This window comes from Lolium perenne, chromosome 7, assembly GCF_019359855.2.
Source record: "Lolium perenne isolate Kyuss_39 chromosome 7, Kyuss_2.0, whole genome shotgun sequence".
Lineage (NCBI taxonomy): Eukaryota > Viridiplantae > Streptophyta > Magnoliopsida > Poales > Poaceae > Lolium > Lolium perenne.
Window position 1 is genome coordinate 182,158,590 of NC_067250.2, and position 19,726 is coordinate 182,178,315.

The 19,726-nt window shown below is 40.4% G+C and overlaps 1 protein-coding gene across 1 annotated transcript; it reads right to left on the bottom strand.

Moving 5' to 3' along the window:
- Positions 1-1,300: 1,300 nt before the first annotated feature.
- Positions 1,301-1,933, bottom strand: LOC127314893 (uncharacterized). Its single transcript, XM_071824119.1, has one exon. The coding sequence runs from the start codon at positions 1,931-1,933 to the stop codon at positions 1,301-1,303; it is 633 nt and encodes a 210-aa protein (XP_071680220.1).
- Between the last annotated feature and the right edge of the window lie 17,793 nt (positions 1,934-19,726).

Consider the following 19,726-nt stretch of genomic DNA (forward strand, 5'->3'; position numbering starts at 1 on the left):
TTCTGCACCAAATTGTTCCTACTAAGTTGTGCTATGCTTAAGTTTAATTTATACTTCAGAGCTTGCTTGCCAAGATCAACGAGGAAGCGACACTGTGGGCAATGGCTGGAGCCAAGGGCCTACAGGATACATTTGTATGTAGACAAAGTAGTGACACTTATTTTAGACAGGATTTGCATACCTGATTTAATATAATACAGATTGCATTACACAGGTCATAGGAAGAAGAATCTATTGTTGTGCCATCTTCCACTTCCTATATTGGGCTTATTCTCCATTGCAGGATATGATAGTTGTGTTCTTTGTGTCTTTTTACATCTATTTTGAAGTTAACGACACCTAGAGAGATTCTACATTTCTCAAATGGTTTCATATTGTTGTAAATACTGAAGTTAGTAACACCTTACATTCCTCTGTTTTCTGTCTTTCCTATATTGTTTGGGAGTGAATTTGTTATCACACTAAGTTAGGAGAATGAATCTGCAGAAAGGGTAGTGTTTATGATGATTACCGTTTTGTTAACCCAAGGTTACGGTTCATTCAGGTGATGAACCTGCTTGTTATATCTTGATTGTGTTTGGAGCATAAATACTAATATTATCTCCTTTGCTCTTTTGGTTGTTCTAGGAGAGGCCTTAAGTAACAGAAAGCAATAAGTTTTCTAATACTCATGTTACTAGCAATAAGTAGCGGTTCACATATGAAGAAATGGTTCAGGTAAATTTACCATCAAGCCAACAACAGTCTCTGAACTAGGATGTACTTATGTTACTGAAGCTGATCATTTATAGCTCGAAGAGATCCTTTTTGTTCATATTGTCATGTAAGAGTTGAGTCTATTATTCTCCATTAACTGTGTATCTATATTCGTAGATTACGAATTCTGTTTTGCACGATTTCAAGACTACTGAAAAATATTGAGGTATTATTGTTGTTTCGGGATAAATACACACAGTGGCGGAGCCAGGAATTGAAATGAGGGGGGTCGAAACTAAGCTCTAAAAATTTTTTTGACAGAAAAGGGAAAATGTATTCAACAAAAGAGGTCCAAATAGATTCAATTTGCATATTTCATCAAGTACAACAACAAAATGACTATAAAGAAGAAGAACAACAAAATAGAGCTACATTTTGATAAGATAGTATCATACCATTAAGTTGCATCTAAGCTTGGAAGACGAAAGCCCCGAGGAAGATGACCTCTACGGTTGTTGTAGGAATGGAAACGTAGCATAATCTTCTTGTCGTCAATTTTGGCAAATATATCTTTCTCAACATAGCAAATCATCAAATCATTGAGTCAATCATCCCCTATCTTGTTCCGAAGAGATGATTTTATAATATTCATCGCCGAGAAAACCCTCTCAACTGATGCTGTTGCCACAGGTAGTGTCAAAGCAAGTGTAATAAGGCGGTATACCAATGGAAAGGTCTCATGGTATCTCTTCTGAACTAACTTGAGAGCAAGATCACTCAAACTGTCACAAGCTATGAAATCAGAACTTCTCTTCATCACATCAACATATATGTCCAGTTCATCAACCAATAGAGAACAATCATATGAAGAGAAATCAGCAGAGTACATGGTTGCAAGCTCAACTAGCATATCATTATCAAAGTTGCTGAATGAGTCTCTAGGATCAAGGCATGCAGTGCACAATAATAGGCGTGTAGAAGCTTCAGAAAATCTATGATTCATCTCAACTATGTTTCTATCAAGCACCTCATTGAAGATTTCTACCTTGTAATGATGCAAGCAAGTAACCATCTTGCGTGAGCTCCTTGGATAACCCCTAGCTGCAATGTTATCATCCATATTCGGTATTGTAATATTTCTTCCACCACAGAACTTAGTAGCAGCAAGCAATAGAGGCCCCCATCCATCATCTCTCAATTTCTGCAATGCATTTTTCACTGAGACAATCATATTCATGGCGCTCACTATATTCTGATCTTTGGATTGCAATGCGTTTGACAAACCATTGGTTAAACCAAGCAGTCGAATCATCAAATGCAAGATAATAACAAATTCAAAGATTTCCATGTATATGATATAACCTGAAGCCACACCTTTCTCCTCGGCATCTGTCCCATCATGAGAAACACTGCATAGCGCTTCAATGACTGAATCCCACATTAGTTGAATACGAACTAGAGTTTTATGGTGTGATCCCCATCGAGTATCACCTGGTCTTGTTAAACTTGTCTCTTGATTTTGGCCTCTACCCGATGAGATCTCCCCACTCTCTAGCTGTGCTACCATACGGTCATGATGCGCTTGCAACAATGCATCTTTCTTTCTACAAGAGGCACTCACCTACAAAATATGTGCATTTAGAAATTAGAATTGATACGTAGACAAACATTTGAAGACAACTATTTGCAAATTGCAATTGTGTACAAGCACTAACCATAAGAACAATCTTGTTCAAGTGACCAAAGAACTGACCAACTGGCAGAACATTTTTCACAACCGCCACAACAACCAATTGAAGTTGGTGGGCAAAACAATGCACATAAAAAGCATGAGGGTTGTCAGCCAATATCAATGTTTTCAAACCATGTAGCTCACCCCGCATATTAGAGGCACCATCATATCCTTGACCTCTTAATCTAGACATTGACAAATTATGTTTAAGAAACATTGCATCTAGATTACTTTTCAAAGAAGCCGATCTAGTATCAAGAACATGATCAACACCAAGCAATCTTTCCATGATCTCTCCTTTTTGGTTCACAAATCTACAAGCAATAACATATAAGTTCAGTTTGTGAGAGTATGATAATGTAGTTTGTGAGAGTATGATACTTGAGAGAAAAAGGAATGTCCAAGCTCACCTCACCATCACGGCCATTTGCTCTTTAACCGATACATCACGAGACTCATCAACAAGTAGAGAGAAACCAGAATTTCCGAGCTCGCTCATAATGACTTGTGTAACCTCTTCTGCACATGCTTGCACTATATCTTTTTGGATTTCAGGAGATGTCAATTGACAATTGCCAGGAGCATTCTCATTAATCACATCGGCTACATCCTTGCATCTTGCACCATACCAATCCAACAACTCACGGAAATTGCCCTTGTTCAATGAAGTGCTAGACTCGTCGTGCCCACGGAAAGCTAGACCTTGTTCAAGTAGAAATCTGACAACACCCAAAACAGCCCTCAAACGAATCTCATATTTAATATGTGATTGTTCTTCATGAGAAACAATAGCATATGCCACACTTTGCTTCTTATTTCGGAAATCTTCACAACTATTTCTTGCATTGTTGTGAATGCTACTTGGTCCACCTATATGAGTCTTGAAGATTTCCGAGGCTTTCTTCCAATTTGAAAACCCCGTCTTTGTGAAAACATCATATCCAAAGTGGTTACTATTGCTTGAAGATTTGAAAAGAAAACAATGGAAACAAAATGCAGCCTTTTTCTCAACACTATACTCTAACCAATCATACTTAGCATACCATGCATCTAGAAATGACCGCCTATCGGGACCTTTGGGAAAATTATGACCAATTAAACGATTGCGGCCTCTCGATAAATATGCCATCTCATTTTATCTCTGATTTCAGGGGTACCAAATTCCTCAATTGGTCTACGAAGTCCAGGATCCCCAACAACATTTTCTAGATCAAAGATTTCAGGAATATTTGCCTACAACATTGAAAACGAAAATAAAATGTAAGCATACTGCTAATTAGTAGACACATAGACAGCAAAACTCAATATAGGGGAAAAATCAACCTCTATGCGTGCCCTTTTGCGTGATTCCTCTTCGGCGTCCATGGGGAATTGGAGATGGAGGCGGAGCAGAGCGAGGCGTGCAGGGGGGATGGAGCCACAGCGGGTCGAGCAGCTTGGCCAGATGGGGAGGGGGCGACCGGCGAGACGAGGAGGCGGCGACCGGCGGTCCGGCGGGGAGGGGCGACCGGCGAGACAGGGAGGGGGCGACCGGCGGCCTGGCTGCGCCTGGGCGGCGGCTTGGGCGGCGGCCTGGGCGGCGGCGGCGCGGGCGCTGTATCTGGCGTCTGGGCGCGGACTCGGGGATGGGGAGACGCGCGACTCCTAATTCCTCTGGTCTGGTCGTGACAGAGTTAGCCTGTAGGTAATTTTTTTTTGCCAAATATTGAGCCGGGTCGGCCGACCTGCCTCGACCCACTGCTGGCTCCGCCCGTGAATACACAAGTCCTCTTTTCCGGAGTTTTTTTTTAACATGTTGTGCCAGTATGGCGTAGCAGAATTTATGTATCTGCTTGGAGTCATGGAGTATCTTAGTATCCGTCCCCTGCACGTCCCTAAGTACATGTCTTTTAGATATTCCACGTTGCAAATTACGTTGTTTTATCATAGGCGATTTGGTAGAAAGCACCACCACGCAACCTTGCATGTGCTCATATAGCTACTTGTTTCAGAATAGCACTCTATAGTTTAGCACTTGGCATCATGATTTATCATTGGTGCTTCACAGGGTGCATGCCCACAAATAAATATGTATATGCATGCGTACGGACCACAGGCCCCGAGCTGAAACTAATTAAGATCAGTCTGCCCGGTCTGTGATATGCGCTTACATTAATACATTTTACAAGTTGGTGTTGTGAGAAAAGAACATTAATATGCGCTTACATCAATTACCACAAAGATCCATGCTATTCTTTGTTCTCTTGATCTCTCTCACCGGCTACGCTGCCACGCTGGAGCTTATAATTTTGATGACATCCTTTCGATTGTTAAAGTAGACCATTATGTATTTATCTCAAAAGAACATTCATTGTTCTATTTTTTCTATTACATTAGGTTCATATTAGCCGAGACGTGCATGGCACGTGCAAACTTACTAGTACAAGTCAGACACGCCAACAATGCTCACGTAATCCTTCCTCTCATGCGGCCGCCGCCGTTGCTAATCTCTCTCTGTTTCGCGATTGCACAAAAGTGAATTTTCTTCCTTTGTCCAGATCGATCTTGGCAGCGGTGCCAACCAACACCTTCTGCAGGTTGTGCATATTGTAGATCATGATAGCTGATTGCTCTCTCTTCACATGATTTTTGTTCTTATTTTGTAGATCTCCATAGTAGATTGCTTCCTCGCTTGACACGATTTGAGTGTTCTTATTTTGTCCAGATCGATCAAACTCTTGGCAGCGATTTCAGGTAGTGCATGCTGTAGATCTAGACGGCTGATTGTCTCGGCTGTAGTGATTTGTGTTCTTTTGTCCAGATGATCAACCCATCGCAGCGGTGGTAGCCAGCGCTTTTGCAGGTTTTGTGCACGTCGTAGATCTTGACGGCTGACTGCTCTCTCTCTTCCTTCCTAACAGCAGAAGAATTACGTATCGAAGGCTACAATCGCGAGCTCCCGACCGAGTTCATTGATCTTGATATACAAGAACAACGGGAGGAGTAAGCAAATCACTACAATTCAAGGTCAGTTCTAGATCCTCCCCGTCCGTGTTCCCAGACTGTTCTTTTGCATGCATATGTCAATAGGTGACCGTGTGTTGGTTTCATATGTACTACAGATACAATTTGGTACTCCCTCTTTTCTCAAAAATTATCTAAAATTTATCATAATTTAGATGTATCTGAATATAGATAACTTTTTGATGGGACGGAGGGAGCACCAAACTTTGGGTATTGTTTGTCGTGGTGCCATTCAGATTAATTGGGTTGTGCACCACATACACAGCAATCAGAAAGAAACTAACTTAATCGAGCAAGTATTATGGCTTATTTTGGTTAATTAGACCTTTTTCAGAGTTCAGCGCCCGACGAACTGCCGAATACACAAAGATTTATGGGTACTAAGGTCTACTACAAGTCTGATGTAAATCTGGCGAGAAGCAACATGTCAGCGGACCTGGAGATGGTTAGGATCAGTGGAAGCTCTGCGACATGACATCGACATGACATCGGTCTGGGCGACCCCGGCCCTGGTTTGAGCTCAACACGTACATGATGCACAACCCGGCGCGATGGAAGGACCTCAGCCCAAAGATCGTCGTCCAATTGTACCACGAAGTTGCAGTCAGGGGCAACCTCGGCTTCGCCGCTGCGGTGTGGCCAGCGGTGTACATAGATCAGTTCAACCGGGATGAGGATGGCATGGTGGAGAAGGCAGTCCCGACCAGACCTACGACATCTGGTCCGTCTCTGGCGTCAGCGCCTACACCGGCGGCCTCTGTGTCGCATGAAAGAGACAATGTTGATCTCGCTCCGACAAAGATATCTCCATGTTTTTAAATATAAGTTTTTATACGTAGAGTTTCTAACCGTTATTTAAATCCCTCCATGAATGATGCCACTAATTCCATAACAATCTTATTTTGCTTGGTATGCTGCACAGAAAAGTACCGCACTTGCAGATGAAAACTACTACCGATATTTTTGGCAAAAGAACACAAAATTACTTCTACTCTGCTTGCCATCTACGCTGGAAACAACAAGTAATGCTTACAGCCTCGGTGGCTCAGTGCCTCTGTTCAGGTAAAACATTATACTTATACATTTTTCTGTTCTTTATTTTGCAGGCATTAGATATTTTGGATAATAGTGGTTTGTGGACTACGTAATAATCTGATTTCAGTTAACTCTTCTGGGGGATGGCAGGTAGAGTTTACTTCTTGCTTTCATTTTGTTTGCTCAAAATGAACAATTGTTCGTAGATCTTGAGTTCAACAAAATTAACATGATTATTGGTATTGAGCTCTCCTATAAACATGTGAAATAGTTGGAGGGGGAAATACTGAGACATTTTGTAATGAAGTAAGAAGGAGAAGCTCACTATTTCACGAAAAACATTTTATATTGCGTAACCTTATAAAAAAATAGTAGTTCATAATGGAGGGGTACAATATTTCATTAAAGATACTAATTTAAACTTTTTTTCCACAAATCTTCCGCGCTAACCTTTTAAGAAGCACAAGTTCTACATGATTAAGTCGTAGTATGTCTAATCAAGCTTTTCATAAATTACTGTAGAAAATTTACTATAGGGAGATATGTTAAGATAAACGAGAAGTTTATGTGGATAGCATAAAAATATAGAGGATGTTATAACAAATAGGTGACAAAAACATATTAAAATATTCATGGTTGTCGAATTAAGTGCGGGTTAAAAGCTAAAAATAGGTTAAGATTTAAGGTAAGTTGAGACATAAACATATAGAGAGCACAATAATAATAAAATATAAAACTTTCAACCATACATAATATTTTATTTATAACCTTAATAACTAATTATACCTTACGTATGAAAGCCAAGAACATATAACTTTTCCATCTCTATTCTATCATAATAATAAATTAAATACAACAATTCTACTTGATATATATACTGTAATTAATGAGCTTGAAAAAGAAGTGGCACCGTTAGTAGGGAAAGTAGCTAATGAATCCAGTTGGTACATCGCTAATATTTGTTTTTCTTTTGTAGACATGGAAAAATTACTGCATGGGCGATGAGACAAAATTGATTGATGGAGTTTGAGGAAATAAGGCATGTCGTATATTAGAATCCTCTACTGCATAACACAACTCGGTAGACTAAAAGATGAAGTTACCTGGGTTTAAGTATCTATCACATGTGGAAAACAATTATCACATTGATGAAAATATGTGAGAGAATTGCATCTTTTTTTCTCTTAAATTGTTCAAAAACATGATATCAAGAAGGAGAAAATACACTATACTAGCCGCGCAAATTGCGCGGGCCACCCAGCTAGTTCATACTAATAACATTGACATTAGCATGCATATAAAGTTCCATAGGTTTTTTAATTTTCTCTTCAAACACCTCATGTCCTAACTCAAGATAAATACTATAAAGATCTCTAATATTTTTGTTGTTTTCCATTAGGCCTAACTAGTGAAATAAAAACAAGAAACAAAAAGATGCAATTGCAGGATCTAAAGGAAATAGCTTCGAGCACTCACACACCGAGAACAGTGCTAGGAAATAGCTTAGTAGTCGGAGGATGTGAATACCTTTTACCTTACCTCACCGGCAACGGCGCCAAAAAATAGCTTGATGTCTACGCATGCTTCTATTCCTGTAGACAGTGTTGGGCCTCCAAGAGCAGAGGTTTGTAGAACAGCAGCAAGTTTCCCTTAAGTGAATCACCCAAGGTTTATCAAACTCAGGGAGGTAGAGGTCAAAGATATCCCTCTCAAGCAACCCTGCAATTACGATACAAGAAGTCTCTTGTGTCCCCAACACACCTAATACACTTGTCAGATGTATAGGTGCACTAGTTCGGCGAAGAGATAGTAAGATGCAAGTGATATGGATGAATATGAGTGGTAATAACAATCTGAAATAAGTATGGCAGCAAGTAAACATGCAGTAGAATAGTAAATAAACGGTGATTCGATATTTGGAAACAAGGCTGATGTCTACGCACACTCCTTTTCCTGTAGACAGTGTTGGGCCTCCAAGAGCAGAGGTTTGTAGAACAGCAGCAAGTTTTCCCTTAAGTGGATCACCCAAGGTTTATCGAACTCAGGGAGGAAGAGGTCAAAGATATCCCTCTCATGCAACCCTGCAACCACACAGTAAGAAGTCTCTTGTGTCCCCAACACACCTAATACATTTGTCAGATGTATAGGTGCACTAGTTCGGCGAAGAGATAGTGAAATACATGTGGTATGAATATATATGAGCAGTAGTAACGGCACCAGAAAATAGCTTGATGCTACAACTGGCGTGTGGTTGATGGTGGTAATATTGCAGGCAGTACAGATGCAGTAGAACAGTAAACAAGCGATGATTGCAGTATTTAGAAACAAGGCCTAGGGATTATACTTTCACTAGTGGACACTCTCAACATTGATCACATAACAGAATAGATAAATGCTATACTCTACACTCTTTTGTTGGATGATGAACACCACCAATTGCGTAGGATTACACGAACCCTCAATGCCGGAGTTAACAAGCTCCACAATATTCGATATTCATGTTTAAATAACCTTAGAGTGCACGATAGATCAACACAACTAAACCAAGTACTAACATAGCATGCACACTGTCACCATCACACTATGAAGGAGGCATATATCACATCAATACTATCATAGCAATAGTTAACTTCATAATCTACAAGAGATTACAATCATAACCTACGCCAAGTACTACACGATGCACACACTGTCACCATTACACCGTGCAGGAGGAATAGAGTACTTTAATAACATCACTAGAGTAGCACATAGATGAATAGTGATACAAAACTCATATGAATCTCAATCATGTAGGCAGCTCATGAGATCATTGTATTGAAGTACATAGGAGAGAGATTAACCACATAGCTACCGGTACAGCCCTTAGCCTCGATGGAGAACTACTCCCTCCTCATGGGAGACAGCAACGGTGATGAAGATGGCGGTGGAGATGGCAGCGGTGTCGATGGAGAAGCCTTTCGGGGGCACTTCCCCGTCCCGGCGGCGTGCCGGAACAGAGACTCCTGTCCCCCAGATCTTGGCTACGCGATGGCGGCGGCTCTGGATGGTTTCTCATACCGTGGCTTTTCCGTATCGAAGATTTAGGTCCGGGACCTTTATATAGGCGAAGAGGCGGAGTCGGAAGGCTGACGAGGTGGTGACACCATAGGGCGGCGCGGCCAAGGCCTGGGCCGCGCCAGCCTGTCATCTAGTGGCCCTGTGGCCCCCCTCTGGTGGCTCTCGGGTGTTCTGGAAGCTTCGTGGAATTCTAAGATGCTGGGCGTTGATTTTGTCCAATTCCGAGAATATTTTCTTACTAGGATTTCTGAAACCAAAAACAGCAGAAAATAGGAACTGGCACTTCGGCATCTCGTCAATAGGTTAGTTCCGGAAAACGCATAAAAATGATATAAAGTGTGAACAAAACATGTAGGTATTATCATAAAACAAGCATGGAACATCAGAAATTATCGATACGTTGGAGACGTATCAGCATCCCCAAGCTTAGTTCCTACTCGTCCTCGAGTAGGTAAACGATAACAAAGATAATTTCTGAAGTGACATGCTACCAACATGATCTTAATCATACTATTGTAAAGCATATGAGATGAATGCAGCGATTCAAATCAATGGTAAAGACAATGATTAAACAACTGAATCATATAGCAAAGACTTTTCATGAATAGTACTTTCAAGACAAGCATCAATAAGTCTTGCATAAGAGTTAACTCATAAAGCAATAGATTCTAAATAAAGGCATTGAGGCAACACAAAGGAAGATTAAGTTTCAGTAGTTGCTTTCAACTTTCAACATGCATATCTCATGGATAATTGTCAATGCAAAGTAATATGATGAATGCAAATATGCAAGCATGTAAGAATCAATGCACAGTTAACACATGTGTTTGCTTCTAAGACAGAAAGAAGTAGGTGAACTGACTCAACATAAAAGTAGAAGAAAGGCCCTTCGTAGAGGGAAGCATTGATTGCTATATTTGTGCTAGAGCTTTGATTTTGAAAACATAAAGAGAGCATAAAAGTAAATTTTGAGAGGTGTTTGTTGTTGTCAACGAATGGTAGTGGGCACTCTAACCCCCTTGCCAGACAAACCTTCAAAGAGCGGCTCCCATTAGACATTTTTATTTTTGGGTGGCACTCCTTCCAACCTTTGCTTTCACAAACCATGGCTAACCGAATCGTCGGGTGCACACTTAACAATCTCATACCATGAAGGAGTGCCTTTTTATTTTAGTTTTATTTAGATGACACTCCTCCCCACCTTTGCTTTCTCAAGCCATGGCTAACCGAATCCTCGGGTGCCGTCCAACAATCACATACCATGGAGGAGTGTCTATTTTTGTAACATTATGAAGGTTAGTTAATTTGGGACTGGGAATCCCATTGCCAGCTCTTTTTGCAAAATTATTGGATAAGCGGATGAAGCCACTAGTCCATTGGTGAAAGTTGCCCAACAAGATTGAAAGATAAACACCACATACTTCCTCATGAGCTATAAAACATTGACACAAATCAGAGGTGATAAATTTTAAATTGTTTAAAGGTAGTACTCAAGCAATTTACTTTGGAATGGCGGAGAAATACCATGTAGTAGGTAGGTACGGTGGACACAAATGGCATAGTGGTTGGTTCAAGGATTTTGGATGAATGAGAAGTATTCCCTCTCGATACAAGGTTTAGGCTAGCAAGGTTATTTGAAACAAACACAAGTATGAACCGGTACAGCAAAACTCACATAAAAACATATTGCAAGTATTATAAGACTCTACACTGTCTTCCTTGTTGTTCGACCCTTACTAGAAATTATCTAGACCTTAGAGAGACCAATTATGCAAACCAAATTTATGCAAGCTCTATGTATTTCTTCATTAATAGGTGCAAAGTATATGATGCAAGAGCTTAAACATGAGCACAACAATTGCCAAGTATCAAATTATTCAAGACATTCCACCAATTACTACATGTAGCATTTCCCGTTTCCAATCATATAACAATGAACGAAGCAGTTTCAACCTTCGCCATGAAAATTAAAAGCTAAGAACACATGTGTTCATATGAACCAGCGGAGCGTGTCTCTCTCCCACACAAGCATTTATTCAAACAAAAACAAAAACAAAAACATACAGACGCTCCAAGTAAAGTACATAAGATGTGACCGAATAAAAATATAGTTTCAAGAGAAGTGACCTAATAATTTGTCGATGAAGAAGGGGATGCCTTGGGCATCCCCAAGCTTAGATGCTTGAGTCTTTTTGAAATATGCAGGGATGAACCACCGGCGCATCCCCAAGCTTAGAGCTTTCACTCTTCTTGATCATATTGCATCATCCTCCTCTCTTGACCCTTGAAAACTTCCTCCACACCAAACTCGAAACAAACTCATTAGAGGGTTAGTGCATAATCAAAAACTCACATGTTCAGAGGTGACACAATCATTCTTAACACTTCTGGACATTGCTCAAAGCTACTGGAAGTTAATGGAACAAAGAAATCCATCCCACATAGCAAAAGAGGCAATGCGAAATAAAAGGAAGAATCTGTCAAAACAGAACAGTCCGTAAAGACGAATTTTATTGAGGCACCAGACTTGCTCAAATGAAAATTCTCAAATTGAATGAAAGTTGCGTACATATCTGAGGATCACTCACGTAAATTGGCAGAATTTTCTGAGTTACCTACAGAGAATTAGGCCCAGATTTGTGACAGCAAGAAATTTGTTTCTGCGCAGTAATCCAAATCTAGTATGAACCTTACTATCAATGACTTTACTTGGCACAACAATGCAACAAAACTAAGATAAGGAGAGGTTGCTACAGTAGTAACAACTTCCAAGACACAAATATAAAATAAAAGTACTGTAGCAAAATAAACACATGGGTTATCTCCCAAGAAGTTCTTTCTTTATAGCCATTAAGATGGGCTCAGCAGTTTTAATGATGCACTCGCAAGAAATAGTATTTGAAGCAAAAGAGAGCATCAAGAGGCAAATTCAAAACAATTTTAAGTCTAACATGCTTCCTATGCATAGGAATCTTGTAAATGAACAAGTTCATGAATAGCAAAGTGACAAGCATAGGAAGATAAAACAAGTGTAGTTTCAAAAATTTCAGCACATAGAGTGGTGTTTTAGTAACATGAAAATTTCTACAACCATATTTTCCTCTCTCATAAAGATTTTCAGTAGCATCATGAGAAAACTCAACAATATAACTATCAAATGCAACATTCTTATCATGAGTCTCATGCATAAAATTATTACTACTCCCATCATAAGCATAGTCATTCTTATTAATTGTAGTGGGAGCAAATTCAACAAAGTAGCTATCATTATTATTCTCATCATCAAATATAGGAGGCATATTGTAATCATAATCAAATTTATCCTCCACAACAGGCGGTACCAAAAGACTACTATCATTATAATCATCATAAATAGGAGGCAGAGTATCATCAAAGAAAATTTTCTCTTCAATGCTTGGCGGACTAAAAATATCATGCTCATCAAAACGAGCTTCCCCAAGCTTAGAATTTTCCATATCATTAGCAACAATGGTATTCAAAGTGTTCATACTAATATGTTCCATGGTTTTTTTAATTTTTGCATCAAACCATCCATGTCTTAACTCAGGAAAAAGAATAAAAAGCTCCATGTTGCTTTCCATTATGCCAAACTAGTGTAAAACAAGAAACAAAAAGATGCAATTGTAGGATCTAAAGGAAATAGCTTCGAGTACTTACAACGGCGCCGGAAAATAGCTTAGTTGCCGAGATCCGGAGTGTGAGTACCTTTTACCTTTCCTCCCCGGCAACGGCGCCAGAAAAGTGCTTGATGTCTACGCACACTCCTTTTCCTGTAGACAGTGTTGGGCCTCCAAGAGCAGAGGTTTGTAGAACAGCAGCAAGTTTTCCCTTAAGTGGATCACCCAAGGTTTATCGAACTCAGGGAGGAAGAGGTCAAAGATATCCCTCTCATGCAACCCTGCAACCACAAAGCAAGAAGTATCTTGTGTCCCCAACACACCTAATACACTTGTCAGATGTATAGGTGCACTAGTTCGGCGAAGAGATAGTGAAATACAGGTGGTATGAATATATGAGCAGCAGTAACGGCACCAGAAAATAGCTTGATGCTACAACTGGCGTGTGGTTGATGGTGGTAATATTGCAGGCAGTACAGATGCAGTAGAACAGTAAACAAGCGATGATTGCAATATTTAGAAACAAGGCCTAGGGATTATACTTTCACTAGTGGACACTCTCAACATTGATCACATAACAGAATAGATAAATGCTATACTCTACACTCTCTTGTTGGATGATGAACACCACTAATTGCGTAGGATTACACGAACCCTCAATGCCGGAGTTAACAAGCTCCACAATATTCGATATTCATGTTTAAATAACCTTAGAGTGCACGATAGATCAACACAACTAAACCAAGTACTAACATAGCATGCACACTGTCACCATCACACTATGAAGGAGGCATAGATCACATCAATACTATCATAGCAATAGTTAACTTCATAATCTACAAGAGATTACAATCATAACCTACGCCAAGTACTACACGATGCACACACTGTCACCATTACACCGTGCAGGAGGAATAGAGTACTTTAATAACATCACTAGAGTAGCACATAGATGAATAGTGATACAAAACTCATATGAATCTCAATCATGTAGGCAGCTCATGAGATCATTGTATTGAAGTACATAGGAGAGAGATTAACCACATACCTACCGGTACAGCCCTTAGCCTCGATGGAGAACTACTCCCTCCTCATGGGAGACAATAGCGGTGATGAAGATGGCGGTGGAGATGGCAGCGGTGTCGATGGAGAAGCCTTCCGGGGGCACTTCCCCGTCCCGGCGGCGTGCCGGAACAGAGACTCCTGTCCCCCAGATCTTGGCTTCGCGATGGCGGCGGCTCTGGATGGTTTCTCATACTGTGGCTTTTCCGTATCGAAGATTTAGGTCAGGGACCTTTATATAGGCGAAGAGGCGGAGTCGGAAGGCTGACGAGGTGGTGACACCATAGGGCGGCGCGGCCAAGGCCTGGGCCGCGCCAGCCTGTCATCTGGTGGCCCTGTGGCCCCCCTCTGGTGGCTCTCGGGTGTTCTGGAAGCTTCGTGGAATTCTAAGATGCTGGGCGCTGATTTCGTCCAATTCCGAGAATATTTCCTTACTAGGATTTCTGAAACCAAAAACAGCAGAAAACAGGAACTGGCACTTCGGCATCTCGTCAATAGGTTAGTTCCGGAAAACGCATAAAAATGATATAAAGTGCGAACAAAACATGTAGGTATTATCATAAAACAAGCATGGAACATCAGAAATTATCGATACGTTGGAGACGTATCAAAGGCCTAGGGATCCTACTTTCACTAGTGGACACTCTCAACAATGATCACATAATAAAACTACTCTACACTCTCTTGTTGGATAACAAACACCATTCATTGTGTAGGGCTATAAAAGCACACCTCAAGCCGGAGTAAACAAGCTCCACAACATCCGGAGTTCATATTTAAATAACCTCTAGAGTGCATAATAGACCATTGCAATTTAGACCGAGTACTAACATATCATACACACTGTCAACAATAGCTATGTTATTGGAACTACCTCTGAAAGGTACACGTTTTACATGGTCTAACATGCAAGCCACACCCTTGATGGAACAATTAGATTGGTTTTTCACAATATGTGAATGGACTCTAAAGTTTCCCAATACAATGGTCTTCCCTTTGTCAAAATCTACCTCTGACCACACTCCTTGTGTGGTGTCTATCTCTACCTCTATTCCAAAGGCAAAGATTTTTAGGTTTGAGAATATTTGGTTGGATCAACCAGGTTTTATGGATGTGGTGAAGAGGGCTTGGGAGTTACCAACTCACAAAAATAATGTTGCTTCTGTCTTGGCTGCCAAATTTAAAAATCTCAGATATGCTCTAAAGAAATGGGGGAAAATCTGTCTCATTTGAAGTTGATAATTGAGCATTGCAATAAGGTCATCTTATTCTTTGATAATTTGGAGGATTCCAGGGATTTAAGTAGGGAGGAATTTAATTTCAGAAATATGGTGAAGGTACATCTTAAAAAGTTATTGGGTATACAGTTAGCATATTGGAAGAATAGATGTACCATTAGATGGATTAAACTTGGAGGAGAAAATACTAAGTTCTTTCATGCAAAAGCTACTGAAAGATACAGATATAATGTGATTTCAGTAATTAAGGATGAGCAAGGGAACTCTATGGTGGATCATAATCAGAAAGCTAATGCTCTTTGGACATGTTATAAAAATAGAATGGGAGTAACAAATGCTTCTGCCACACAGGCTGACATATCTCATCTTATCTCCCCTGTAGAAGGATTGGAGATTTTGTCAAAAGAGTTTACTGTAGAGGAAATTGAGGGTGTGGTTAAGCATATGAAAACTGACAGAGCTCCTGGTCCAGATGGATTTAATGGGTTGTTTGTCAAGAAATGTTGGCATATCATAAAGGATGACTTCATAAACCTGTGCAAGGATTTTCATAAGGGCCAAGCTCCTCTGGAAAGTATTAATAGTTCATTTATAACTCTGATTCCAAAAACTTGTCTCCAGAAACAGTGAATGATTTTAGGCCGATCTCACTGACAAATACTTGTCTGAAATTTCTGACAAAGTTGGCTGCTAACAGACTTCAGATTCAAATTACAAGATGCATTCATGAAAACCAGTATGGGTTTATAAGGGGTAGAACTATTCAAGACTGTTTAGCATGGACTTTTGAATACTTATATCAATGTCACAAATCTAAGAGGAAATTTATTGTGTTAAAGTTAGATTTTGAGAAGGCCTTTGATACAATCGAACACAAAGCCATCATCAAGATAATGGAGCTTAAAGGGTTTGATCCAATCTTTATTAATTGGGTGATTGAGATCCTTGCTTCTGGTTCATCTGCAATTCTGTTGAATGGTGTTCCTGGTAAAACTTTTGTATGCAGAAGAGGGGTCAGACAGGGAGATCCTTTATCTCCTATTTTGTATGTTCTAGGTGGGGATCTATTACAAAGTTATGTCAATCATGCATACAGAGAAGGGATATTAAAGGCACCAATTCCAAATAGAGGAAGTCCTGACTATCCTATAGTGCAATATGCAGATGACACTATTATTATGTTACCTGCTGAGGTTGAGCAATTACAGATTTTGAAAGAAGTTCTTGGTGAGTATACAGCCTTCACTGGTCTCAAGGTTAATTATCACAAGTCATCACTCATACCAATTAATATTTCCCAATTGGAAGCTGAGGCACTCTCAGCACAGATACAGTGTAATATTGCTTCCATGCCATTTCCATATCTTGGTATTCCTATGGGCACAACTAAACCAACAATCAGAGATCTCTCTCCACTCACTGATAGAATTGAAAGAAGGCTTACTGCTTCAGCATCATTCTTGTCTTATGGAGACAGGTTAATATTGGTTAATTCAGTTTTGTCATCTATGCCTATTCATTTTCTTAGCACACTGGATATACCAGATGGAGTGATTGATGTTATAGATAGAGCCAGAAGGAATTGTTTGTGGAGGGAAAGAAAGGATGATGAGAAGGTGCACTCTCTGGCCTCCTGGGATATGATATGCAAACCAAAGAATAAAGGAGGTTTAGGTATCATCAATCTGAAGATTCAGAATAAGTGTCTTATGATGAAGCAGCTACATAAATTCTATAACAATGTGGATCTTCCTTGGGTCAAATTAATAAGAAATTCATATTACTATAAAGAGGCACCACATGTTGTCACTGTTTGTGGTTCCTTTTGGTGGAGGAACATTATGAAAATGTTTGAGCTATACAAACAACTGACACATTGCAAGATTGGGTCTGGGGAGACTATTCTCTTTTGGTCAGATAATTGGAATGATGGGGTAATTGAAGACATTTTTCCCAGACTCTCCTCTTTTGCAAGAGACAAATTCATTTCAGTTAAAGAGGCATTGCAAATTACTGATCCTGCACAGGCTTTTCATCTGCCTATTTCAGCTGAGGCTGCTACTGAATTAAGAACACTTCAGCATATGTTAGCAGGAGTTGTCACTTCAGATGAGGATGATCAATGGCTTATTACAAGTAACAAATCAGGAGCTTTTATTCCAAGCCAAGTCTATAGATTGAGCTTTCATCATATCAGTTCACACTTTCCATCACAATGGATATGGAAGAGCAAGTGTACCTCTAAGCATAAATGTTTTGCCTGGCTTATATTGCATGATCGAATCAACACTAAAGATATGTTAAGGAGAAGGCATTGGCAAGTAACCTCTGATCATAGTTGTGTCTTATGTTCTGCTGATGTTCTGGAGGATTGGTCACACTTATTCTTTGAATGCACTTTTAGTGTCAGAGTTTGGATATACTTACAAATCAATTGGGCATCAGGATCTGGACCAGAGATGCTGAAAAATACTAAGAAAAGATTTAAGGGTCCCTGTTTTGTGGACATTATTATCTTGGCTTGCTGGAATATATGGAAGCAGAGGAATAATAAGATTTTCAAGAATATACAACCAACTTTTAGGAATTGGAAGGAGGGCTTCTTTTCTGATGTTACTCTACTTAAGCATAGGGTAAAAGAGAGTACTGTACCCATTTTGTCATCATGGATTGACAACTTGTTGTAAATAGTTAGCCTCTAGTTAGATCTCTTTTCTTGTTGTAAATATTGTACATACCTTTTTCTGTTTTGAGTAATAAAAGGTTGTGGGGGACTCCCCTACAGTAGCTAGTTTCAAAAAAAACAATAGCTATGAAAAGGGAATAGATCGCATCAATACTATCATAGTAATAGTTAACTTCATAATCTACAAGAGATTACAATCATAACCTACGCCAAGTACTACATGATGCACACACTGTCAACATTACATCATGGAGGAGGAATAGACTACTTTAATAACATCACTAGAGTAGCACATAGATTAATAGTGATACAAAGCTCATGATCACATAAAGATCACACCATGGGAGAGAGAGATGAAACACATAGCTACCGGTAGAGCCCTCAGCCTCGGGGGAGAACTACTCCCTCCTCATCATGGCAGACAGCTATGGCGATGAAGATGGTGGTGGCGTCGATGGAGATGACTCCGGGGCAATTCCCCGTCCCGACGGCGTGCCGGAACAGAGACTTCTGTCCCCCAAAACGGAGTTTCGCTATGGCGGCGGTGTCCCTGGAGTCTTTCTGGAGTTTCATCAATTGGTATCGAGTTTTTAGGTCACGAGGGGTTATATAGGCGAAGAGGCGGAGTCGGAGGGGCCAGGGGGCTCCCTCCTCATAGGCTGGAGCGCCCCCCCTCCAGGCCGCGCCGCCCTATGGTCTGTGGGCCCTGGGCCTCCTCCCCGGCTCCCCTTCGGTGTCCTGGTCCGTCTCGGTGAAATATGATGTTTGGCTTTTGTTTCATCGAATTCTGAGAATATTGCCCAAACAGCCTTTCTGGAACCAAAAACAACAGAAAACAGGAACTGACACTTCGGCATCTTGTTAATAGGTTAGTTCCGGAAAATGCATGAAATCATTATAAAGTGTGAGCAAAACATGTAGGTATTGTCATAAAACTAGCATGGAACATCATAAATTATAGATACGTTGGAGACGTATCAGCGCTTCGGCATCTTGTTAATAGGTTAGTGCCGGAAAATGCATAAAAATGATATAAAGTGTATATAAAATATGTGAGTATTGTCATAAAACTAGCATGGAACATAAGAAATTATAGATACGTTTGAGACGTATCAGACGACAAGGTCTCCTTCTCCAAGAAGCCAAGAGCCTTTATCATTCTTGAAGAGTACTCCTCCGATGAGGATGAAGAACATGAGGACAAGAGCTCCAACAAGGAAGGAGAGGGAGTGGCCGCCACCGCCATTACCACTCCCTCTATCTCCCTCTTCGACTCTCCTAATGAGAACCTCATCACCAACAACGCCCATTGCCTCATGGCAAAGGTATCCTCGGAGGTAGAATCCCCTCCCAAACTCACATCTTCAACTAATGCTTTATCTATTGATGATGCCACTAGTCTCACCATTAAGCGTGAGATTGTGGGTTTGGCTTCTTTTCTCACTAACATGCAAGGGGATACCAAGACTCATGTTGGGGCTCTCTTAGCCCAACTTGGTGCGGCTCAAGACCTTATAGAGGAGAAGGAGAGGCTTGAAAGGAAGGCGGCAAATGAGATTGCATCTCTCAATCAAGC

Coding starts and splice junctions, on each gene's coding strand:
- LOC127314893 (XM_071824119.1), bottom strand. CDS start 1,933: ATGAATATGATTGTCTCAGTGAAAAATGCATTGCAGAAATTGAGAGAT.